General features: G+C 39.3%; 1 protein-coding gene across 1 annotated transcript; it reads left to right on the top strand.

Moving 5' to 3' along the window:
• Nucleotides 1-25,252, top strand: RAD21 (RAD21 cohesin complex component). The gene is made up of 14 exons (XM_068672539.1): nucleotides 1-197; nucleotides 8,473-8,646; nucleotides 10,477-10,606; nucleotides 12,846-12,945; nucleotides 13,908-14,014; nucleotides 14,941-15,144; nucleotides 15,750-15,875; nucleotides 16,074-16,196; nucleotides 17,437-17,660; nucleotides 17,970-18,135; nucleotides 18,492-18,643; nucleotides 20,120-20,269; nucleotides 21,124-21,207; nucleotides 23,424-25,252. Exons 2-14 carry the CDS (start codon nucleotides 8,503-8,505, stop codon nucleotides 23,613-23,615), a joined length of 1,902 nt encoding a protein of 633 aa, XP_068528640.1. The 5' UTR covers nucleotides 1-197; nucleotides 8,473-8,502; the 3' UTR covers nucleotides 23,616-25,252.
• The last annotated feature ends 1,095 nt before the right edge of the window (nucleotides 25,253-26,347 follow it).

Below are 26,347 nucleotides of genomic sequence, written 5' to 3'. Positions count from 1 at the left end.
GGCGGCGGCGGGGGGCAGTTTAACCGTAAACATCCTGCCGATTTGAACGGGCGCTTTGGGCGGCAGGAAGGGCCGCGGCCGCCATCTTGGTCGGCTGAGGGAGCGCCTCGCGGGGGACGGGACGAGAGGAAGAGGAGGAGGAGGAGGGAGTGGAGCGGGTTCGCAGCCCGGCCCTCGCCAGCCTGCCCCCGACCCGGGTAAGGAGCAGCCGCTGAGGGAGCCGCGGCGGCTGCTCGGCCGTTGGGCAGCTTCGCTGAAAGGGTCGGGCCCTTCAGCTCCGCCTCTGCGGCCTGCCCGGCGCCCAGCACCGGGGGGCTGCCCGCTGCCAGGCCGGGGCACAGCGAGAGAAGCCGTGGTTCGCTCCCGGTAACGGAGCGGCCCCGGGCTGTAAAGGGGGCGTCCGCGGGGTTGTTTCGTGCGCAGGGGGACGTGGGGAGGAGCAGAGTTTTGTCTCCCGGCCCTTTATTTGAGGGTGTAACGTAAGCTTTCGGTTGGGTAATAGCAGAGCGTGGAGTGTGCTCGTGGTTCTGCCTAATAGCGTGTGAGCTGGCAGCTGGGGGTGTTGGCCGGCAAAAGGCCCCTTTAAAAAATGTTTACTTTTCGGGAAAACGCAGGTCTTTCTTCGGTATCGCTGGCCGATCTTGCGTAAACCTTCCTATTCTTCCAATGGTTTCTGCCTGATTCTGAATGAAAGGCTTCTGCGAAGTGTACAGCAAGGTGTTGTGTTTGTATCGGTAACAAAGGAGGTTGGGGTCACTGTGGTTCGTTGGCACGGCACTGCTGAAGTGAAAATGGCTTTCACTTAAGTTTAGATCCGCGGAAAAAAAAAAAAATCTGTAAATTTATACAAGTTATCATTTAGGCCCCCATTGTGTGAATGTTTGCATTAAGCATACCGTTTCATTGACCTATTCCTCCGTAAAACGAGTTATGTCAAAAGTGTGGAAGCATCAAAGGTCTCGTAGTGTTGGGCTTTAGTCTTACTTTTAAGAGGTTCATTTGTAAATATTTGACGTTCTGTGAAACTTGGCAACAGTGGCCGCAGCGATCTAAAATATAAAAAACTGCAGAGAAGGCGTTGGGGGGGGGGGAATAAAAGGGAGGAGCAGAAAGTTAGTGAGACCTACGGTAAATTTAAATCACTACCCAAACTATTGTTTTCTTACTATCGGGGCTGCTGATAGTGTACTTCTTGGGGTTTCCCACAGAAACGAGAATAGTTGTTCAGTTAACTGTGTTCCACTTTGAGGCAAAATGTTGCAGAGTATTTTCACATTCAGCTTTTTGGGTGAACAGCACAGAGGAGTAACTGCTGTGGGGAAAAAAAGAAGTCTGATAGATGTATTTCTAGCCTCTTCACTTTTGTACCCTTAAGGAGTGTGTTAGTACATGGTTTGTGGCAAATGCATCTCTGTTTTGACTTGGAACTGCAATTTCACAGAACAGTTTGGGATGGCTGAGATAAGACCTAAGAACAGTGAGATTATTTTTTCTGCTGGATGAATGGATGTGCTGAATCTGGCTGCGAGGGTAGGATATTTGCTGAGGTTTAAGTTTTGAAGTAGAGTTGGGGGGCGAGGGTGGCAGGGTGAGAGAAGCCTTTTTCATGAGGTTTAATAATCTCAAACTATAGGGGTATTCTGAAAGATCTGCCCTTTGAATTAGTGGGATGCTGGTTCCAGCAGTGTGATGATGTGGAAGTGTGGTGTGTTGTAACTGGAAAACAGGGAATGCAGTTCCTGTAAATGAGAGGTGTGTTTTGAGCAGGTACAGACCTGGCAGTGCAACCTCGGCCATAGGATGTTAGAATAAGAGGTAATGGGAGAAATAAAGATATGCAGGCAAATAAAAAGCGCTGTGTATGCATTTATCAGTCAAGTTGGACTAGTTCAATTTCATCTTTTCAATAACTGATTTTGTAGACATAAGAAATTGAGGTGACTTGTCACTGAAGTTCATTAAAGCTGAAGGTGACACAAAGAAATCTATTAAAAATTATAGAAAAATGCAGCTTAAGAAGGATACTATAAAGGCAGTTGAAGAAAGGAGAGGAAATAATGTGATGCTGAAAACAGGCGCATGGAGCTGTAAGGAGTTGCTAGTGGAGTTTGTAAAGGCTGATTCCGTGATCGATTTTTTTTTTTCAGTTGCATCAGGTGTTAAGTGTGCTAATGAAAGTTGCTTGTATAGTGAGACAGCGCTGGTAGGCGTTCCTGCACGAGGGGAAGTTTTAGACAGGATTGTATGGTGACAGGCTATGAGGTGAAAACAAAGAACCCCATGTGCAGGGTCAGGGACCTGGGAATTAGTGAGTGCTACAGTTCATGACATTTTTATTGATTTGGGAACAGGTAGATAAAAACAGGTGAATAACTTGGCATCTGGAAGGCTTTGGGTCACTGGTGTGATGTGTGAGGGAGACACAAGTGTCACGGGGTGAGTCAAGTAGCATCTTGCTAGTGAAGGTGAGGAGGAATGGATGTCACAGTGTTGTGAGGCTTCATGGGGAGTGTGCTGTCCTGCGGGACTTCCAAGGTCCAGCTCTGACTGCTGCAGGTGCACAAGGTCAGCTTACTCTTCTCAAAGACTTGTTTAGCTTATCAAAACCGGAACTGTGTGTGGGAACAACAGAGAAAAGGAGAAACTGAAGTGGAGGGATAGCATAAGGACAAAAGAATTAAAATGACTGGCTGATTTTAAACTTTAATATGGGAAGTATCTGCTTATCAGGGGATGAGCGTGGTTCTGGAATATCTTTATAACAGGAATAGGTGACAGCAGATTAAGACTTGACCTGTGAACTGGTGTGTGTATGCATAATGTTATAAATGAAGTCTCAACTCAATCTGAATTTAGTAATATTACCTAATATTGCAAGTAAACAGCACTGAGTGTGCGGGGTCTATGCTCTACCAACACGCACATGAACATCAAGTTTCTAAATATACAGAACATTGCTTTTACATATTAAACCCGAGTACGCCTATACATATGTACAATCAGAAATAGTATCAAACAATCCTTTAAGTTCCATGACTTAACAGTCTCCATTTTCCATTCCTTTTGAACAATATGTCTTGCTTTAAGTTGTCAAGCAACTCGGTCTTCAGGCCTTACGTATCCCGTTCTTCCCGGATCGAAGAAAAGCATATCCGTCTCGTTTTCAAGGCCAATGAGGCCTAGGTCAAAAGGCACGTCCAGGTCACCAGGGGGCGTAATAGCAAAAGCCTTCGATGGCTGTAGCAGCAGAGGGGCCGATGGCATAGCAGTCGGATCAGTAAAGGAGCCTGCAGCTCCCTCACTGTGGCAAACCAAATGTTTCTGACTGTGGTCCCACATGGTTCTTTAAGGCCTCAGAGATTGCTCGCCAGGTGCCAAGCAATCCCACTGCAACCTTGTCGTTTTTAGTTGCAGAGTCCCACACCTTGACCTCAATTTGGTCCCATATTTCAGGATCATAAACTAACTGACTGTTAATAAGGAGAATAAGCTGTAAGGTTACCAGGACAGTCTTTGTTTCTAAGTGTTATATATGGAGTGGTAATTCGTGTCAAGAAGATGGTTGATATTAATAAAGAAGGGGGAGATGTGGCAGTGTGGCCATGGGGGTCGGCAAGCCCCGTGGTTGATGATAACATCAGACTCTTAACGATGAGGCCATCAGGAATGTAAAAGAGTTTAGAGGGAACAAAGAAGGGTGATTCAGGAGACTCCATGCAGTCTCGGGTTGCTTGCTCTCCAGCCATTAAGGCACGGAAGTTTCTGGGTGTTTGCCATTGCTGTTATTTGCAAAGTTGTTTGACCAATGAAAAGTTGTTTTGAAAAGAATTGCTGTGGGGTGAAGGGTATAAGAGGGGGAGCCTGCCCTCAAGATTAAAAAAAAAAAAAAAAAGGCAACACGATGAATTTATGTCATCAATAAAGAAGTAGAAAGAAGGAATGAAAAGGAGCAGGCTAGCAGAACGGAGATCAGGATGGGAACAGGCATATTGATTGCCTCATGAAGATGGGTTCGGCCAAACTCGGCGAACTGCTCGGAGAAGCTCGTACTGAAAGTCACTGGAAATGGGCGCACCAGAGCTGGGAAGAAGCTCAAGCTGAGAGAAGCTGACCCGTGCACACAACTGCCCCTCGCTGGTAAGCAGTTGCACATGGAGTCTCCTGAATCACCCTTCTTTGTTCCCTCTAAACTCTTTTACATTCCTGATGGCCTCATCGTTAAGAGTCTGATGTTATCATCAACCATGGGGCTTGCCGACCTCCATGGCCACACTGCCACGTCTCCCCCTTCTTTATTAATATCAGCCATCTTCTTGACACGAATTACCACTCCATATATAACAATAACATGGCCTAGTAGGGTAGCAGATGTGGATTTCATGGGCTAGAGTGGAGGAATTCTCATCTCCTGAAATTTCTTTTAAAGGTGGTTGCTTTAAATGAACCGTGGTCAGATTAAAACTTGCCACAGCTGAATATTGCATCTGTTGTCTGCAGTGTTGTTGTCAACTGTTGTTTCATAAAGCTTTCTGAATGTGTTGACAGACAGTACTCAGGCCATGAGAGGTTGCTTTTCAGAGTGTATACACTTGTCCTTCTAACATGCAGAAGGATTTTAAAACTTCATATTTTTGAATTGATGGTTAAGAGGAAGTTTCATGGGTAGCATCTGCCCAGTTTTCTTGTTGCTTCTTTGGGAGGCTTAGTAACCAGATCCTCAGGAAGGAAAATGAAATACTATCAGTATTGTATTAGTGTCACTCTACATGTTTGGTTAGTTTGTGTTATAAAATCAGTAATTTTTAATACTTCTGCAAAAAGAAAAATTATAAAAAAAATAAAACCATGCCATTCCTGGGCACATATTTAGGCAGAGGAACACAAGGACAGTAACAGCACATTGAAGCAAATTCAAAGTTAATTAAAATCAAGCTCTTAAAAGCACAATTGGGCAGGGTCAGGATTTGGTATCAGTTGGTCTTGTGCAAGCACATACAGTTTTTTGCCTCACGTGTTTTTCTGTCATTTTTGAAGCTCTTAGAACAGGTTTGAAGGGCCTGGTTCATAACCAGTCAATCTCAAAAATTAGCAATTCGATTTTGCTGTATAAGCCTGTTAAGAACCATCAGCTACCCATTTGCTTTTGAGGGTTCTTATGGAGTTGCTTTTGCAGCCAAGGACATATGTTCCTTGTGCCTGCATGAGCACTCTGCCACTCCAAAACACTCTTTAGTTCCTTTAACATTCATCCCAGTCTTGAATTATGCCAGAAAATGTATTTCTCCTTTTATGCCACTGCAACAGCGTACTCCCTATGAATAAATGATCAGGCAAAAACCCTGGAAGAAGGAAAGGGATTATCTGAAAAGAAAGAAGGAAAATGTCAAGAAAATGAGAGCAACCATCGGGGTCTGCTTTAGGCAGTTGTGCTGATGCTCTAAACAACAGCAGCAGAACTGCTTGATGTAGCTAAGAACGTAAAGGCATGTTTTGTGCACTGGCCCAAGTAAAGCCCAGGTATTACTGTACAGCATATCGCTTGATGGAATTTGGAAGTGGCAGAGACTCCTGTTGTGACATAGGAAGCTGGTGCTTGGATGAACAGAAGCATTACCTGCTAACGATAGTTCAGATTAAAACGCTTTAAATGATCTCTTGCCACAGTGTCGACTATCAGACTAGATTTCATTAATTGCTGAAGAGAAACAGACAACCTCTGTCAGAAGTCAGTTATGTTTGGTTCTCCTTTGCTACAAAAGTTTCGAAGTACCATCCACATGCAGTGTGCTCTTCTCACTAGGCTTGCAGATTCACAGTTTGTGGTGTAACAGTTTTCAACCTCTATTCTTTGATTTAATTGCTAATGGAACAGATGTTTTGAAACCCATTTCCATGCGTGAGCTCCCTTTACAGGGAATATTTTGGCTTGGATTGGCACTTCTTTGAAAGACAAGTTATTAGTGGTCTGCTGCTTTTTTTTTTTTTTTTTTTTTAAGTCAAAACAAACAAAAAAACCCTTAACTGTGATATAATCAGCCTTGTGATCCTGACATCTCAATTTTGGGAGGAAACTTGCTTCCTCTTAGATATCTCAGCCATTTGTTTTATGTTCACCTTATCCCTTTAAATCCTGGGAAGCAGTGGTAAGTTATTCCTTCTGAGTTGCCTGGATTGTATGTTCCACATTTAACAGGAAATCTTCACTATATTTTCAGGCTTACAGTTAACAATATGTTTGAAATCGTGTGAAGCCCATGCTATGTATTTTAATGATTGTAAACATTAGTGAATGATTGTGCCAAACTCCACGAATCAAAGCGCATTCTTTTGAAACTCTTGGAAAGTTTTAACAAAGTAATGCAAGTGGTTTTGTTCACCATGTGTTTGTCTTCTCTTGCTCATACTCTTCATGTTTCTGGGTCACTTACAGGCCTGCTGCCACCAGAGCAGTGGAAGGTTGTGGTAGCAACTCTGCATACCAAAATGCTGTACTGCAAAGTTAGGTGTCTATGTATACACAAATACTGTGAGGCCTTTGAAAATGTGGGAGGGACTGAATTGTCTGGTAGCCTTTGGGACAGCGTGAAGCTTTTTAAAAACCTCTGGGGAAAAATACTTTTATTCATCGAGGAGATTTTCACATTTTTTTTTTCTTTTGCTTCCTAGTGAAGCTTGCTCATTTCCAGCATTGTGCTCTTAGCTCTACACGTTTTCAGCACCATAAAAATGTTATTTTAATTTTTAATTTGTAGTTCTGTTATGACTTACACCTGTCTACTGAAGTCCTAACAGTAGTGTTAATGCTTGATATCTTCTGTATTAATTCAAACTGAACATGGCCTTTGTTTTCTTTAAATCTTGTGTAGTGTGTCCATTCTGGGTTATGGCCAGAATCAGTGGCCAGCCTGTTGTTTAGACCAGTGGGTTTAAGAACTGTTTGGACAACAGAACAGATTCTGTATTTAATGCAGCAGAAATTTCAAAGCTTTGATCTTGTGTGTTGAACAGTACCTGTGAGTGAGTGCAAGTACGGAGCATGATAACACTACAAAGATTGTTTTTCCCTATGCTTTGTCATCCATCAATATCCATTTATTACTTAACAACAACAAATTGTTGGCATTTACTTCCAGGGATTTTTCATTTGTTATCCATGTATGTAGATGTTGGCTTCACTTCCACTGAGCCAACGATGTGTAAGCTTTTTGTGAAGCTTACCCTATAAATATCTGCCACTCGTGGCCTTGAAACCTATTTACCATTGCAAGTTAATTGTAATGGTTTAGAAACTGGCTTCCTGAGAATCTTTCTCTGGCTATCATGTTTACCAAGGCTTTGTGTTTCCCTGTGATCCCTATTTGCTTGCAAATTGTGTTGGCATGCACTTGGGAAACATGTTTTTTATGGTTAGGAATTAATGCTCCTCGCCTTGGTTCTGCCTGGATTAAATTGCCCTGCTCATTGCAGCGGTGTGCTTCTGGCAGTGTTTCTGTGGGCACAGAGGAGGCAAAAACTGCAATGCACTTGTTGCATCTCTCCTGTTCTGTCTCATTTCTTTTTCCCTGGTTATGGATGTTACTGGAGAAAAAGCTGCACGTGGGCAATCTTCTACCTCTTTAAAGCACACGTCTCCAGCTTGTAGTTGAACTGAATCGTGTGCTTACCTCGTGCATGGCATTGGCTTTTTTAGATTGTAAGACAGTGTGGTGTCCTGCTTCCCTGCGGCTTTCTGTGTTGGCATCATTACCAGCAGTAAGAGGGTAGTCAGGTAGCTACTAGCCAAAGGAAGTCTGGCTTGGTAGTGGAGGAGGAAGAAGGAAGTGAAATCTTCAGGAAGTTTGGGATAATGCAGTCAGTTTTCTCGTAAGTTTAATCAACGCTTGAATAAAATATATGAAGTGTTACTAAGAGGATTCTGAAACAGAGAGCAGTCTGCTTGGAAGTGAGGAGAGTTGTACTTTCTCTTTAATAAAACATGGAGCAGTCCAAAAAGTTTACAGCTATGTATTAAAATGCTTAATGATTTACTGAAACCGTGCTGAATATTTAATGGTATAGTATAGTAGTAGCTACTGGAAAAGCTAGAGCAGAAAGAAATGGAAGTGGTAGAAGACCGCTGTGGGAGGGAAAAGAGAGATGTGTATGTTTACATTATGACAGCTTGGTATCATCAACTTTGCTTAATATACTTAAAGGGTTTTTGCCTTGTGGGATGGTAAACAATTTAAAGTTATGTAAATAGTTTTAATCTGTAAAAGGAGCATTGGTTGGTCACTGATCTTCCTGCTTCATATTTCGTAATAAATGTATATATAACGTGCCCACCACCTCTAAGTGTTGGCTTCTTTAAATATCTTATACCAATAGTTTGATCTAAACGATTGAGAAGCAGATAAGGAGTGTGTTTACAAGGATGTTACCCGTCAAGAATTCTCTAAATATATATGTATATGTTTGCCTTTCTGTTTACAGGTTTGCACTTTGTTATAGACATCTGGGACCATGTTCTATGCCCACTTCGTCCTCAGCAAGCGTGGGCCACTGGCCAAAATATGGCTGGCCGCCCACTGGGATAAAAAGCTAACCAAAGCCCACGTTTTTGAATGTAACCTGGAGAGCAGCGTGGAGAGTATCATTTCACCAAAGGTATCTGTTTTACACTGATGTAATGTTATCTTGTACTGAAAAGAAATTGTGTATGCCTCAGTAGTTACTATATGGGTCGCTTGGTGCTGATGTTTTAAAGGGTGAAAAGATCTGTTCAGGCTGTTTGATTCAAGAAAGTATTTTGCTGTCAATTTTCTAATAACAGAGTATCACACAATTTATTATAAGAAATGTTTTGCTTTGTTTAAATAGAGGACTTGTATCTTGATGTATCACACATCATTTAGAAGCAAATGTTTGGAAGAGAAAAAGCCTGGGCTTTCCTACGAAGTAACTTCTAAAGGCATTACAATAATGGGCTTTCAGAGGTGGTGGTGTTACTGGAAGCTGTAGAAATAATACTTAAAATTGTTTATGTTTGTGACTTAGGTAAATGCGGGTTTCTTCTTAGCCACAGCAAAAAGAACTGAAGAATCATAGAAGCTAGTAATGTTACTGATGGTGTGAAGATAGTTTTCCATGCAATAGAAATACCATGTTGTAGTGTAAAAGCCTTGCTTTTGAAGCTTTTCGTTTCTTGCTTGGTTTTATAGAAAGCAAACAGGGACAAAACTGAAAGAATATAAAACTTCTATATGGTTATTGTGAAACAAAGGGAAAATTTGAGGAACTTAGTGGAGGAAAAAAAACACACATAAAGACCACCACTTACAAAACTGAAGTTTCTTATTCAAGAGCTAGTGGACTGATTTCATTGTAAACTTTGTCATTTAGCAGATGTTTGAATATCGTATAAGAAAAGCCACTATGTTAAAAAGAAATGACTTATTTTTATCTTTCATTTGGTTGAAACCAATACAGCGTTTCAATAGTGTTGCTATGGATTTTGGAAGAACTGCTGTTTGTAAGCAAAGTATGTATAATACAATCACAGATATGCTTACTGTTCCAGAACAAGGTGATTTCCTTCAGTGTCAGCTCTGGAAGGATTTAGAGAGAAGATAATGTTCATGGACTCACTAATGAGCTGCAGGGTACTTGTAGAGAAAGGAGGAACTGCTAGGCGCTCCTTCATGTATTTAATTCTCTGTAAGATGTTCATCAGTTACCTGAAATACGACACATCATGTGTCATTTTGAATTCTCAAAGCTTAAGGTTAGACCCTGTATGGTTTAATCTTTGTAGGAGCTAATTATTCCATATATTCTTCAACATGAGTCTCGTGCTCTTTTGGAATAAAATATTTGAGTCCTTCCCTGGAAATTGTTTTTATTGGTTTTCTGTTCCCACAGTTAGTGAAGTACTCAATTACATAGCAAAGCAGTGAGGTTAAAGAGGAGGGGAATTGAAGCTTATTTTAATGTGACAGAGCTTGTTTATGAATACCCTGTATCTTCTGCTGTTCTTTTATGCTTTCCTTAATGGAGGGATGGATGATGGAGAGGTAGCAAGATACTGGTTTTAACTAGACTTTTTGCTTAACCAAATCATACTTTCTGTCTGTCCTTTTTTATTATTTTTAAATTCAATTAAAATAACAAAGGTGTCAGGAAAGGATGTGGTAAAATGGATTTTGTCTTGTCATCTTTTTTTTTTTCCTAGTAGACATAGCTGTGTTTATAAAATTCCTTGAGTGAAATTCCTATTAATTTACTAATGTTTTTCCATCTCCTCCACAAGTTATCCATAAAATATCATCTAAAACTGCAGAGTTTGCATTCTTTCTTTGTTTAGAGTTTTCTACTGTTTTTTATACGTGTTTTGGATGTTTGATGTTACTGCAAAACTCATATGAAGCTGACTGAAACTTGATGGGAGGAAAACAGTAAGGCTACATCTAACTCACTGGTTGTAAACTGTGCTTTTAGGTGAAGATGGCACTTCGAACCTCAGGACATCTCTTACTAGGCGTTGTTAGGATCTACCACAGGAAAGCAAAATATCTTCTTGCAGACTGTAATGAGGCCTTCATTAAGATTAAGATGGCTTTTCGTCCAGGTACCTGTCTTAAGTTCTATGACAACATGTATTAAGCAGATACAGAATTCTACTGTCTTGTCTTTATAAATTTATGTAGTTCTTCTGTTTAGGGTAATTACAGTAGAAGCTATTTTCGTTAGTGTGAACTTCAGGCTGGCTATGTGACTGAGTTGCGTGCTGAAAAATCTCTTGACTGAATTCTGAATCAAAGCTCTTCACATTAGGGCTGATTCAGTAAAATGATCTCAAATATGACCTTGTCTGTTGTCGGTATATGGTGCTAAATGGGAATATACTGCATGGCTTTTACCTTCTGTCACAAGTCTGAAAAATGCCAGTTGTATTTGTACATACTGAATAGAAGGGAGCTTTTTTTTTCCGTGGGGAGAAAGGTTGTCTTGCTGTGAGGTACAAAAGAAAATGGAAATAGGCTGTATGTTCTTCTGACTCTTCAGCATTTTAGTTTTTGGAAGAAGTGTGAACTGCAGCGGAACAAAGGTATTCTCACTTCTGTAGGTGCAACACATAGCTTTTCCCCCTATTGTTGCTTACTCTGTTAAATTCTTAAAATAAAGATGGAGGGGAGCTGTATTAATACTGAAAATGACAGTCTGTCCAACAAGGAATTTCTTGGGTTATACACACAGTTGATAGTTTTTGTTTAATTCCATCCTTACCCTGGGAAACATTTTCTGCAGATGGATCGTAGCTGTTACTTTGACACTGCAGGATACTCACAGCTGCTTAATCACCTCTTTAGTTTTGTGTGAGTGTAATAGATTGTAGAGCTGAACTTCAGGAAGCCTCTTATAAAAGGCAGCTTTTTAAAGCAAATGCACCAATAAATTTGAGAATAATTAATGCATATAATGTTTTTATCTTCGTTTCCTAATCTGGGTATAATGTTCTTATTTTTGTTTCCTGATCTTCACATTGTGATCAAGGTTTTAAACTTCCTAGTTTTCAGTTTTTTAAACTGTTTAGTTTTCAGCAGTAGATTTCTGAAAGCTGACAATTTTTGGTGATGTCAAAAATTCATATACTTTCACAAGGTAATTTTTTTCCCAGTTTTCCTGCTCCCACCAGAGTGCTTGCAGAAGGTGAAGGACCTTAAAATGAGACTTAGAAAAAGCAGCATGCTGGCCTGAAGCAAGTTGAGGCACTTGTAAACTGAGAACAGATGCTACATTTGTGGCTTGGGCACTGTCTTGTTTATGTCTGCTCTGAGGATTGTTTACATATTTTGTTTTAAGCAGCTAGCAGGTAAAAATACTGGATAGCTTTGAAAGGAGGACTAAGCTTCTTCATTCCTAGCCAAGGACCAACATGAGTAAAATGCAGACTTGTGCTTGTTCCTGGTCTCTCTGGGCAGTGGTTCTTTGATTATCCATTGCAGAGGAAAGCGCAGCAGGCAGTGCTTCTGAAGTATCAGTACCTCAGAACAGCCTGTGTTGTGTGGGTCAGGAGGCAGAACATAAAGCTCAGATCTCCTGCAAGTTACAGCAGGAACTGAACTTGCATTTCCCGTGTACTTTCGAGTGTCCTGACCTCTAAGCTTTTGAATAAAACAGGTACCTGGCACTGTTTTTGTGTGATAGCTAATCTGATAGTCATACTCTGAGGATGTCCATTGAATAACAGATTAAGTGTTTCAGGAGGATTTAAATATATATGTATATGTATGTGGTTTAGATAATTGAGGTATTTTAAATGCTGAAGTGGAAGATTTGGATGTGTGGCCCAAGTACAGTCAGTACTGTGCTGGGACTTGGGTTGGTTGAGCTGGCTAAATGAGCAGAAGCTGTGTAGTGACTGTGTTGCTGGTGCTTTACCCAAACCAAAATATAGGACTAACTAGCTCATCTGGAGCATCTTGATAAAATTATTTCCTAGCAGGTACCTGCACTGCTGGATGCCTGTACAGTGATGTGATGACATAAAATGCTTGCAGTAGCCACATGGCTCAGCATTGTGCCACACAAACATTATTTAGTGAGTGAAGGCTTGTGGTTCTTGCAGGGTTATATGATGCTGTACAGTGGCTTAAGAGGTAGGTATTTTGATTTTAGGCTGAATTCCCGATACTGATGTTATCTAAGGTTTCTTCATAGATATCTAGCATTAGGTCAACACAACAATATAAAGACAAATTTATGCAGATATAGAGTAATGCTGAAGGCACAGCTTCAGTGGAAGCACAGGGAAAAATGCTATCCTTTAGGAATGGGAACTCATGTCTGAGTGTTCTTCTCTGCAGGGGTTGTCGATTTGCCTGAGGAAAACAGAGAGGCTGCTTACAATGCTATTACCTTACCTGAGGAATTTCATGATTTTGATCAACCACTTCCTGACCTGGAGTAAGCTGATGATTTTTTTCTCTTTTTTTATGCAAATGCTGTTTGGTTTTATGTGAGAAAGATCTGTTTTTAAACAGCAGTGTCATTGTGAAGTTACGTAAAGAGAAAAGGGCAGCAGATAACTTTTGAGGCTTTAAATACACCAAGCAAGTATGCAGTCATCTTTGTAGGGATTTTAAGTTCATAGTAGCCTGTGATGTTAACCAAAGTTAAAACTGTTATGATAATAACTTTTGGAAAAACTCGTGTTTCTTTATTTTGTGTTTTTCTTCTGTACCTGACGCTACATTTACTTCCTCAAATTAGATGAGATTAGTCTTACGGAAATGTCCTAGTCGAGCTCATGTAGTGGCATTTTCTTCTAACTTCCCAACACTGAGTTACCTGTAAACATGCTGACAATACGCAGCTTTAATGGTTCTTAACTTGTAAGAAGTTGATGCTACCATTTTGGGGATTATTTATAAGGAAATCTGTGGGATCCAGTTTGCTGTAATCAGTGCTCTGTTTAGTTTATACTTGATTTGTATTATGTACTAATTTTCAACTGAAAAAAAAATATGCTTTTCTAAGAAACCTACTTTAACACACTGCTAAGAAATTAACTTGGTACTAGTTATGCTTTTAGATAAATTGTATTAATAGCTTTTGGAGTTGAAAGAGGGGAGAGGCTGTTCTTACTTACTAAATTGGCCTTTAAGTTAGTGACCCAGCATAACAAGGAGTAAGAGAGGTTATTGATATGTTTTCCAGAAGCTAACACAATTTGAATTTTAGATTTTAACCTTTAATAGTCTTAGTGTTACAAGTAGTGCTTACTATTCAGTGTTCACCGTCAACTTTTTCATTAACTTACTTAAATATATAGTGTACTATTTAGGAATTAATGTCGCATTTATCTAAGGCTTTATCTGTTACTTTTTCTTTTGGAGATTTTAATAATTGCCTTCTGTTTGTTTAAGTGATATTGATGTGGCCCAGCAGTTCAGTTTAAACCAGAGTAGAGTGGAAGAAATTACCATGAGAGAAGAAGTAGGCAACATCAGTATCCTCCAGGATAATGACTTCGGTAAAATCTTGTGTTATGTTGTTACTAAGTTAATTTTGATAACTGTGAAGCTGTAATCTTGTGCTTCTGGAATGGAATTTCCATCATTAAGTACTAAAAACAAATTCAGTCAAATGTGATGTGTTACCATATATTTAATTCTTATATTGTTGAGTTTTTCCAGGAAGTCTGTCTTCTAATATTCAGCAAGCTTCTAGCTGCCCATATAAAGCCGAAGGACGTTCAGTCAGGTGAATTAGTGAAATACGGTATCAATATTACTTCTTAAAATAAGGTATAAACAAGTCAGCTGCCACTTTAGTTTTAGGTATATTTTCAGTACTGTTACGAGATTTCTAAAGTTGGAGCAGTTAGTGATGATTAATTTACTGCTGCTTCCAGTATCTGTTCAAGGACAGTGTTCTAAGATCTGAATAACAGCCTGAAAGCAGTTGTTTGAAGATCCAAAGATAAACAATTTCCAAAGTATGATATCTATACATTTCCAGTAAGATTTCTAAATTAATCTAGGTATTGATTAGGTTGTTAATTTGTTACTGGTCCAGTCTCTGCACATACAGCCCAACCTTGAGGCATAAGATGTAACTTTTTTAGAGTAGTCTGTGGTTACAGGATCTTGCTAAAATCAGTTTCAAATAGGTTATAATAAAAATTACTTAAGGAGCAGAGATGGTTATTTTTTGTAATTGGACAGTATATTTGCTGTACTATTGCTGGGCATTATTTCTTCTGTTTTGTCATTAACTCTGCAATCAATAACTACAAAAAGATTTGTTTCAATAGAGTTATTTGTAATTCATGAAAAATTGCAAGATTAAAGCAATGAAGAAGTTTGGTCTTGCAGTCAGGTCTTTCTCGATTGATGAGCTAGGTCTCTCGTATACTGGTTCGTTGGCATTTATACCGATGAAATCATATTCTTCCAGGTGACTTCGGGATGGATGATCGTGAGATGATGAGAGAAGGTAGTGCATTTGAGGACGACATGCTAGTGAGCACCAGTGCTTCCAATCTCCTGCTGGAACCTGAACAGAGCACCAGTCACCTTAATGAGAAAGCTAATCACCTGGAATATGAAGACCAATACAAAGATGATAATTTTGGAGAAGGAAATGATGGTGGAATATTGGGTATGTTTGAGAAGTTAACTTTTTTCCTGTCCTATGTTATTCCTCAATAATTAGTTCTTGGGGAGGAGATGGGAAGGGGCTGTTTCTTTTGTAGCTGAGGCACCTCTCTAGGATGCGCATTCAGGAGTGGAATTCTGTTTTTTTGAGTGCTACAGCAGCATTGATGTATACCATATTAAGTGCTGCTTATTTTTAAATGAAGTAAAACTAAATCATCCAGAGCTTTTCCTTTGTGTACATAACGTTCTTTAGAGAAAAATCAATGTGCAATTCTGCTGCTGGTTTGACCCCTCGTGGGGTTTCATTAATACATTGCGACTTTTATTGAATGTTTCTTTTTGAAGTACTAAGAAACCTAGCAAGATGCAAACATGTGGCAAATGTTATTGTAATAAAGGTTATGTGTATGCTCAAAACTTGAGATGAAATGCATCTTGGAAAAATACGCCTAATGGCTTTGATATCAGCATTGAAAGTATAGGCTTCACTAACTTTTGCACTGTCTTTATCCATCTTGTCATAAATTTCTGTACTTCATGAACTTGCTTGTACAGATTTCATGAATTTGTAGATGCAAAATTAATGTTTTCATATTATCTTTTCAGATGATAAACTTCTCAGTAATAATGACGGTGGCATTTTTGATGACCCACCTGCACTCTCAGAAAGTGGAGTAATGATGCCAGAGCAACCTCCCCATGATGATATGGACGATGATGATAACGTCTCAAGTGAGTGTTATCTAGGACTAGATGTAGAATTACTTGTTTTTAATTAATTTGATTAAGAATCTAATTACTTTGGAGCACGTTGAAGTGAAAAGTGTGAAATGTGGTAGTCTACTTTAAGGTGTGGAGGAGGGGTGGATGGAAGGGTAGCAGAGTTTTTGTTCTGATGTTATAGCGTGTGATATTTGTTCTTATTGGCAGTGGGTGGACCAGATAGCCCAGATTCAGTAGACCCAGTAGAGCCATTGCCAACTATGACTGATCAGACAACGCTCGTTCCCAATGAAGAGGAAGCTTTTGCTCTGGAGCCTATTGACATTACTGGTGAGTAAACTGGGAATATTTTACTTGGGTCAAAAGAGGCTACCTTAGATTGGTGGATGAAGATGAATGTCTAGTGCTTCTACTGACTGCTGAGAGAAAAACCAAGGACTTGGGTGCTGAATTGCTTTTATTCTAATGTGGCCTTCCAGTGCTTTCCAAAAAGGTAACTAGCTTCTATAGTCTTGGACAGTACTGGTTTGTAGCTTTTGCAGCTAAAATGAATGGCAGCATGATTTTGTAGCTTTTAAGCAATGTGTATGTTAAAATACAATGAATTGGAGTAGACCTCCTCATGTCTTCAATTCTAATGCAGTGCCTGTAGTGCAGCAGCGATCTCAGTGTGGTATTTTTGGTGGCCAAGTGTGCCTGTTCACACTGAATGTTGCCTATAGAATGAGTGTTACTTTTTAGTAATTCATGACTTCCGTGAAGTGCTGAATCCAGCAGGTAAGTCTTTGTATTGAAGTTGTAAATAAAGATGAGGAATTTCGCTAATGCAAGGCACTGTATTTTAACTTGTACTGTATTTGGCTCAATAGAAACAGTTCCCTGCTTTATTTAAAAAGAAAAAGATCTAGAAAAAAATGTAGTTTGTCCTGTATTTTCAGACTCAACTCCAGGCTCTGATTTACTGCTTGGCCAGTTAGAAAGCCCTAACACTGCCCTCTGGTGGCAAGCTAGCAACAGAGGTCCTAGCTGATCAGGTGGGACCAGCAAAGACAGCGTTTGCCAGAGCTTCAGGGTCTGCTGCAGAGGGCCAGGCTGTAAACAGTTTACAGTAAAGTCATTCTAGAGCAGAATGAGAGGCACAGGTAAGATAACCACCCATGTTAACATTACTGAAGTTAAGATAGGGCTTAAGGGAAAAAAATTGATGTAGTAGTTTGGCTTTTTGGCCAGAGGGACCTTACATCTCAGGTTTGCTCATGAAGAACATCAGCCTAACGAGCAAGCCATGAGGGAGGGAGGCATACACAGCTGAGGATATTGATGATGCTTAGAGAGATTCAGTTGGACTGTGAGTGTACACAGAAGAATTTGTAGGCTGTGGGACAGCATTCGTAGTGTTTGGCCTTTGATAGTGCTTGAAGGCTTTCATTCCTTCCATTGTTAACATAGCCTTATTCTGGAGGCTGATTCGTGCATGGGCAAGGAAGACCTATAGAGACCCCATAAGATTCCTACTACAACGTGATATCTGATTGAGCTAACCTTCATTAATTTCTAAAAATCTCAACAGTCAAGGAAACCAAAGCAAAGAGGAAGAGAAAGCTGATTGTGGACAGTGTGAAAGAACTGGACAGCAAGACCATTCGAGCTCAATTAAGTGACTACTCTGATATTGTTACTACTTTGGACTTGGCACCTCCTACGAAGAAACTGATGATGTGGAAAGAAACTGGGGGAGTTGAAAAGCTTTTCTCTCTGCCTGCACAGCCTTTGTGGAATAACAGGCTACTGAAGGTAATGTTTTTGTACAGGTTTATTTCTAAATGGACTGCATTCAGATTTGTGCCTCAGATAGTAAACATCACTATTTGAATAGCAATATAGTGATAGGAGTATTCATAAGTACTGGTGTTTAGTGTTGGTTTTAATTATTTTAATTAAATATTTATCAGTTATGGAAATGAATGAACATTTGATCTTTTTTTAATGTTGCTCTTGGAGAGGAGCTTAAAAATGGGAAGGGAAGATGACCTATGATTATTTGATCTGTATTACGAGGACACTGAGCTACAATAGTGAATAATATAACCTTTTCCCCTATAGCTCTTTACTCGCTGTCTGACACCCCTGGTACCAGAAGACTTAAGAAAGAGGAGGAAAGGTGGCGAAGCTGACAACCTTGATGAGTTCCTTAAAGACTTTGAAAACCCAGAGGTTCCCAGAGAGGAGCAGCAACAGCAGCAGCAACAACAGCAGCGAGAAGTCATTGGTTTGTTTCTTGTCCAGGATGCTCTGCTTTCCCTCAGAGCTTTTGTTTTCCTCTGTGCTTTATATTAAGTCACCAAAGATAATGAAGCAAAGGATTTTGTTTGCTTAGCTTTCTATACAGTCCCTGACTTAAAATAGCTTTTTGTCTAGAAACAGAAGACCAGAAATTTATTTTGATCCAGTGGATTAAATGGGTATTGTATTGGTTTGTATGCACATCTGCACTGATTCCCTTTAAGTCACTGCAGAAACTATGCAAACTGTTAGAGTGCTTCATTCTAAATAACAGATTGGACTTTGAAATGTAATTTCAAACTTTGCTGACATATCTAGAACTGGTTTTATTATGGAATATAGATGAACCTATTCTGGAAGAACCAAGTCGTTTGCAAGAATCAATGATGGAAGGCAGCAGAACCAACCTAGATGAATCTGTCATGCCGCCACCACCACCTCAGACTGGTGTTAAACGCAAACTGCAGCAAGTGGAACCAGAACCAGTGATACCTGTGAGTAAGATTTTTCTTATATACTCTAGAAGTGGGAGGTGTCTTTGAGCAGGAAGTGATGTATATTTGAGGTAGTCTTTGTCGTGCTGAGATAAGCTGGAATAGCAGAATCTTTTTATGTGGGTAGTCTGTATGGTGTTTTTCTTAAATGATTAAGCGTTTCCCTGAAGTCAAGTAGGATATGGATGTGTCATTGTTTCATCCAAAAGAAGTCGTCAAGGAATAAATTATATAAAGATCTCTTGTTGTGGCAAGTGTATACGAACAGCTTTCACTATCAGGAAGGATAGTGCAAGCTGTGTAAGTGGACCACTGCGACTGCCTTTCAAAAAAAGGGTTTAAGGGTTCAAACAAAAACTCTGGAAGGCTTTTTTTGCTGGGCTATTGGTGGACATGGAAACTATTTCATATTTTCGCCTTCTGTAAAAGCTGTGATACAGTGTGAAATGAAACCATATTTGTCAAGGGGGAGAGGAATAATGGTAAATGAAGGTTAAAAGGTAAAATGAAGGTGTATTCTTTCTGAATACTAATCTGGTGAGAAAGAATAGTCCTGGATTGTGCAGTCTTTCTCATGTTTGTACAATTTTTTATCCAATGTGGTGTTTCACGAGTAATGGGTTCCTGTTGAATGAAACTACTAAATGTTGAATTGCCTTACAAAAAGGGAGAGACGCTGGATTAAATTTGCATCAGTTGCTTGTACTTTGTGCTGACGTAAACAATGCATGTTGGGAAATCTTGGATTGTGTCAGCCAGACGGAGCATGCCTGTAAAAATACCTGCAGTATGATGCTCAAATTAAAGTTATTTTGACCTAATTTGGGGTATGCATATACCCCATTTCTGGTGCAGAAATAACTTTCCAGGCAAACATTTAACTGTGTATAGTTTGGGGGGGGGGGGGGGGGGTGTGAATACTGTATCTTTTTCATTAGAAGGGACTACATAAAACTCTTTTTCTGGGTTTTCCTGTTGATAAAAATATCTTTTAAGAATGATAATCTAGCATCAGAGTCACTCGTAATATATTCAGAACCTTCTCAAAGTGCCTACTTATATATATCCTTCCTGCTTATATTGCAAAGGAAGATATTTTGACACTCTGAATATGTCATGTTCCAGTAAGTGTGTTCATGTAGCACTGCATCTGGTTCTGTGGGGTTTTAAAGTTACGCGTGCTGATCCAGGAAATACGATTGGTACCTTGGGTGATTAACTAAAAGGTGTTGCTGGAAAGTCTTTTCCCTTGTAAAGTAGTAATACCATGACTTTGGGTTGAGTAGAACCTAGAGGATTAAAATTGCAGGTATGGGGAGCAAAACAAAAAAAGCTTCTACTTTTTCAAAACTTCAGATAAACGGCTAAGATTTAGAGACTTGGATTTTGTGAAACTGTTCTGTAGCATCAGTATTCTATGGTAAAAGCATCAATAAGCTGATGGTCTGTGCTTACCTGTACTGTGTACTCTTAAAGCATCCACCATCACAACAGTTGGAAATACCACCTGTAGAAATGCCTCCAGAGGAGCCCCAAAATATCTGCCAGCTAATACCAGAGCTGGAACTTCTGCCAGAAAAAGAGAAGGAGAAAGAAAAGGAGAAGGAGGAAGAAGAAGAAGAGGAGGTAAGATCTGAGCTCTTTAGAAGCAAGCTATACAGAAAGGGTTTGTGTGTTCCCTGGCACTGTTTTGACTTTGAATCTACTAGATTCATAAGAACCAAATCTTTACTCCTTACTTGGGAAGTGATAAACTTTGGAAATAGAGATTTTAAAGTTGCTGCATGACCACTTCACAAGTTATGTATGCATTCACCTTAAGACTAGAGGGTGCTTCATTTCTCAGGTATAGTTTGATTAAACCACCCTTTATAGTTTTGATGCCTTACACAAGAAGTTTTGAACTCCTGTGTTTTCATCTTACTTAACTAGTTCATTCCACCTTTACAAATTATTTTTTTCCAATATCTAGTTGTTTCTTAGCCACAATATTTAATATTTTGTGGATATCAAAATAAACTATTTACGTTTTTATTTACACCCAAAATGCACAATAGTAAATTAGCTTTTTAAGAAGTGATTTACACAGTGAAATGAGAGCCATGTTTATTGTTTACAAAATAAAAGCATTGATACTATTATGCTCATTACTAACAGTCCTAGAGTAGACTGATATTTTCAGCCATCATGACTGAACAACTTTGTTTTACTACTTGACAGCATAACATTCTGAGGTATAACCATAGTGGCATACAAACTTTATTAAGATACATCAGCTTACATGTGTCTTCCTCTGCACCCCATTTCCTACCTCTCCTAGCTGTATCCTGTGAATCAGGTTGTCTAAACCTGGCTAAATCGTGCGTGTCATGACGAAAAAACTGCAGCGATATTTAGAAATATCTAGATACCTCTTTTGTAAGTCAGTGGATGAGATCTTCTGGTGTTTTTGTAAATGTGTGAGTTTTGGCTGCTTGCAGGAAGAAGATGGCACAGGGGGTGATCAGGATCAAGAAGAACGGAGATGGAATAAGAGGACTCAACAAATGCTTCATGGGCTTCAGGTACACATAATTTACTTTCTGTTAAGGTAGCTTTTGAGTGTGCCCACTGATGCTTTCAACCAGAGTTAAAAGTTTAAGTAAGAGCTTTATTGTCAGGAGATGTTAGACTTAAAATAACAGTGTTTTCTTAGGGAAGGAAAAAATAGTTTAATTGAATAAATCATAATATAATTGCCACTCTTTTCCAAGGAATATTTGAAGCAAGACTTTTCACTCAAGAAGTATTTTCCAGACATACTTTGTGGGCAAGTAAGATTCCCAGAAATGCAAACTCTAAAATAATGGAGTTTGGTTGTGTTCTTGTAATGAAACCTTCGGACCACTGACTTCGCATTCTGTAAGACTAGGCAAACATCACTGAGGTCTGGGGATAAAACTATTTCACAGGATGTTTTCTCCTGGATAGGCTGGTTTGAAAACTTCTCTGTGCTATGATAAGCTGAATCTGCAACAACTGTGGGAATATGTCCTGGGTTGAAGTACAGCATTACTTTTCAGCATGTGGCCTCAGACTGCCAGTGTTAGTCTCCACAGATAATCTTCTGTAGAACGGATTCTTGCTTGCTGAAACTAAAGGGCTTTTTTCTGATAAGAAATTTGAAAACCTGTAGTATATCCTTAAACTTAAGTGCAAACTTGCCTCTACTTACATATAGAAGTCTATAGTCTCTTCAGTCTGGTTTGTGGTTTCTACCCCATTCTTCCCCTTAATTGTTTTGGCAAATCTTGAGAAGGGTCAATCCCATCTCTCTAAGATCAAGCAAAAGCTTTAAAATTGTGGAACACGAATATGTTACATTGAAGGCTAACGTGAATGAAGTCAGTCCGTTCTTTTGCATGTCTTCAAGAGTTCTGCCAGTTTTAAGGTTGTTTTAAAGTGTTCATGTGGGTTAACCCCAGTAGGCACCACACAGTCACTCCCTCCTTCCTCTCAGCAGGATGGGGGACAATATTGAAAACTTAAAAGTGAGAAAACTCGTGGGTTGATATAAAAACAGTGTAATAAATGGAGCATAACTGTGCACACTGGCACTGCAGAATAAGGAATTCATTCACTACTTCCCATCAGCAAGCAGATGTTTAGCCGTTTTCCAGGAAAGTAACACTAACTCTGAAGACATGTCCTATGCCCCCTCCCATTCCTATTATCCCCCAGCTTTTATTGCTGAGCACAACATCATATGGTATGGAATATCCCTTGGATCAAGTGGGGTCAGCTGTTTTGTCTGGGTCCCTTCCCAGCTTCTCGTTCATTTCTCAGCCTACTCACTGGTGCGACAGCACAAGAAACAGAGATGGCCTTGGTGCTGTGCGAGTACTGCTCAGCAACAGCTAAAACATTGGTGTGTTATCAACAGGGTTTGGATCACAAATTCAAAACATGACACCAGATGAGCTGCTAAGAAGAAAACTAATTCTGCCCAGCTAAAACCAGTGTGACTGTCACTTAGAAATTATTTTTAAATTGTACAGATGTTTAGTTGGTAATGTTGCCTGATGTGTTCTTTTTCTGTTTCATCATGGATTTTCTGAAAAGAGCTTCAGAATTCTCTTTGGGCCATGTCTAGCTTTTTGATTCTTTCTTCCATGTGCCCAAAAAGGATCAGACTGGATAACAGAAACATTAAATCTGTAATGAGATTCAAAGTTAAGATCTGTTTAATATAAAGTAATTTGGTTTGGCCAGCCTAATATCTTTTCATCTCGTAGATATTCCAGAGCAGACGGTTCTGTTTTAAATTGAAGACGTCAGTAGTTGCTCTAGCCAGCAAACAGATGTATTTTCCTGATTTTTTTTTTTAATATTCTGGCCAAGACTGAAAAAACATAAGCAACTTTTGGGTACTTAGTTTCAGACAAACAAGATTTTTAGAAATAAACAGGCTTTCACCTTGGGAAAATTATGCCTTGTTAAAGAACCTGAGCTCCTGATTTTTTAAATAAATAATGATTATTTTTGGAGTTTCTGGAATATGTAACTTAAGTTGGACAAACCTCAGGATCAATTTTTTTCATACATTCCTGGGAAACCTACTTGGTTCCATTTAGATAAGACCCATGCAGAATTTTTATGGGCGTGTTATAATGTCCCCATCCAGTGTTGAGTCTTCCCAGTCTTTCACAGTGTCTTGGGGGGTGACAAACAAACTTGCCAGTTGGTGTTCATGTGTGCATGTAACTTTTTAACTTGTGGTATTGATGTTTGTGTTTTTCAGAGAGCTCTTGCTAAGACTGGAGCAGAATCTATCAGTTTGCTTGAGCTGTGCAGGAATACGAATAGAAAACAAGCAGCTGCAAAATTCTACAGTTTCCTGGTACTTAAAAAACAGCAAGCTATAGAGCTGACACAGGAGGAGCCTTACAGTGACATCATCGCGACACCTGGTCCCAGATTTCACATTATTTGAATGGTTAGATACAGCAGACCTAGTGTTTGTTTCACTAGCGCGTACGTGTATTGCCCCATCTGTAGGGCCCACAAGACCATTGCAGAAAAACTTAGATTTTATTGTCTGTATAAAGTCCTTGGTTTTCTTTTTGGGTTACTTTGGTTTTTGTATTTTAAATCTACCACTTAAAATTTTAGTGAAACTGCTGGGGTGGGTGGCTTGAGTTCCAGCTGCAGGAACCAGACAACTCAAGGACCCAGGTGAAGATTGTTCTAACAGCGCAGAGCAGATGTGTGCAATATTGGTGCATGTAATGTTGAGTATCAATGAAAATGTCTTACTATAATTTGACTAGTTGATTCAGTGGTGATATTTTTAACCTATACAAGTAAACCTGAATGGCCAACCTATTGTCTGATTGAAAACTTTGCCAAACTCGTCCAAAATGTTCAGTCTGCTTCTCATAGTGGTGTTTTTTCCCCTTCCCTAGATCTTTGTGCATACCGTGGGTCTCTTACAGCTGCCAATATGAAAGGTAGTGCCTGATATGTCAGCTTGCTTTGTCACTGCATTTTTGCAGTCAGATTTTTGTAGCCCTTGATGCTAAGGGGAAACGGGTGTCTGTGGAAAGCACTTCCTGTGAGTGATACTATTACATACATGAAAGGACAGAACATGTGTTAAGCATTTTAGATGAAACATTCCTTTTCACTTATCACCTCATTACGGTCCACTACTGATAATGGCTAATTACTGTTAATAAGTATCGAATAAAAACTCTACTCATTTCATTTAAACCTTTTAAGATATCAAAATGCTTTAGGTTTGTTAGATCTGTATATAAACTCCAGACTTTTTAAAACAGACTTCTAGATTGTAAATTATCTGATTTTTATTAAGCAGGCATATGAAGATAAGAATAAAGAAGTTGAACAGATTGCCTTTGTAAAGATGCTAAATTCAGATACCACCTGTACTGAAAGGGCAACAAACTTGAATATACAGTATGAACGGGCACAGTTCCATTTAATTGTGTAGCGTATTAATGACTCTTTGGATATATTTATGGTTTTAGTATAAATTTTTCCAATAATGCACACTCCTGTGTTCGAAACATTTTATCAGTTTTGCAAAAACAAGTCCCATTTGATTTTAACTATCAAGAATGAAGCTTTACTGTTAGACCAGATAGTACCAGAAATTATGTGAATATGTTGATTATGGAAACCTGTCTTAACTTTTTTTTAGGGCAAAATTATTCACACTGAAGGTTCTGGTTTTAATGTTGGCACTTTTGTGATATAATTTTGGGACTGAAATTTCAGTGTATACTCAAGTGTAAAATTATGTGAATGTTTAAAAAAAAAAAATCTGAGATGACATGATGACCATGTTTTAATAACCCTTGACAAAGTTAATTGTATAAAGTTACTGCAGCTTTATTTTCAACATGATGTGCCTGTAAAACCATGATTTTTCCCCTTTGTAAAAAGAGACATTGTAGATAACTTGAATGTTTAATTATAGAAAAGGTCATTAGTTTCTTGTTACACATTTTTAGTCTGTTTTTGTTGCTTTTCAAGGTTAATATTCTTGAAAATAGTTGATGCTGTTATGTATAACTTTTCTAATAAAAGTTGTGTTATAAGCTGTTATGTATTAGCTCCGTATCTTCTTTGAACACCTTTTATTTATGTAATAGGGACCTAGTATTTACGGGTTGCTTATTTGAGTATTAAAAGTGGAAGTGTAATGATTTAGCTGTTTGAGAGATTTAAAGCCTGACTGTGTAAATAGATTTCTTGCCATTAGGAAGGAAGATTTACTTTAGCGGCCGTACTGTGGTTTTGTTGAAGCTTTCTATGCTAGGAATGTCTGTGTGGAAAATTAGAGGAGACTGTCTATAAAGTGATTCATCTCCATGCCAGTCCCTTCTGAATGCCAGAACATATCCAGCTTTAATTCTTTTAGCTCTGCTGTTTTCTTGCTTCTAGAATTGCCTCTTTGGATATGCCAGTGTTTTCTGCTCCTCATAGATCCAGACACTTGGATCCAAGCGTGTAGAAGCAGCGGGTATCCTATGGAGTCACTTAAGTTACCTGCAGCGCTTATACAGAGCCCAGTGTAATGAATTCTGTTTGACACATGCTGTCTTTGGAAATTGAAGAACCAGCCTGGATCCAATAAGATGACTTAATCTGGGCTGCACGCAGAAGTGACTGTGCTGCTCTGGAGTTTGAGCTACCTGTGGAAACAGCTTGGCTGTTTTTGTTTGTGCTGCAAGACTTTGAGGCTGGCCTGTGCTGAGCTAGGTTGTGTGTGCGCACGTGTGTGCAGCTCATCTGCACTGGACAGTGAGGAGTTGGTTTTTCATTTCTTTGGTTAAAGCTCTCTGTAGGGAAAGAAGTATGGGAACACATTGTAAACAGATCAGAGAATCATAGAATGGCTCAGGTTGGAAGGGACCATCTAGTTCCAAACCCCTGCCTATGGCAGGGATGCCACCGACTAGATCAGGTTGCTCAGGGACATTCAGACTAGTGAAAGATAACTTTTCTGGGTCTTAAATCTTATATAGATGGATCTAGGACACTTTTATCACCACTGTTGCTTTCTGTTACACTGCTGTGATCAGCATTCATGACAAATTGATTTTACACAAATAGATACTCCTTATGACACTAAACATAATCCGAAGCAATTTATGCAAGCTCTGCTTTGTATGTACAGGATCTGTTACTAGTTTTGAA

The sequence above is a fragment of the Anas acuta genome, chromosome 2 (genome assembly GCF_963932015.1).
Source record: "Anas acuta chromosome 2, bAnaAcu1.1, whole genome shotgun sequence".
In the NCBI taxonomy this organism is placed as follows: Eukaryota; Metazoa; Chordata; class Aves; order Anseriformes; family Anatidae; genus Anas; species Anas acuta.
This window is presented reverse-complemented; position numbering and strand designations above follow the sequence as displayed.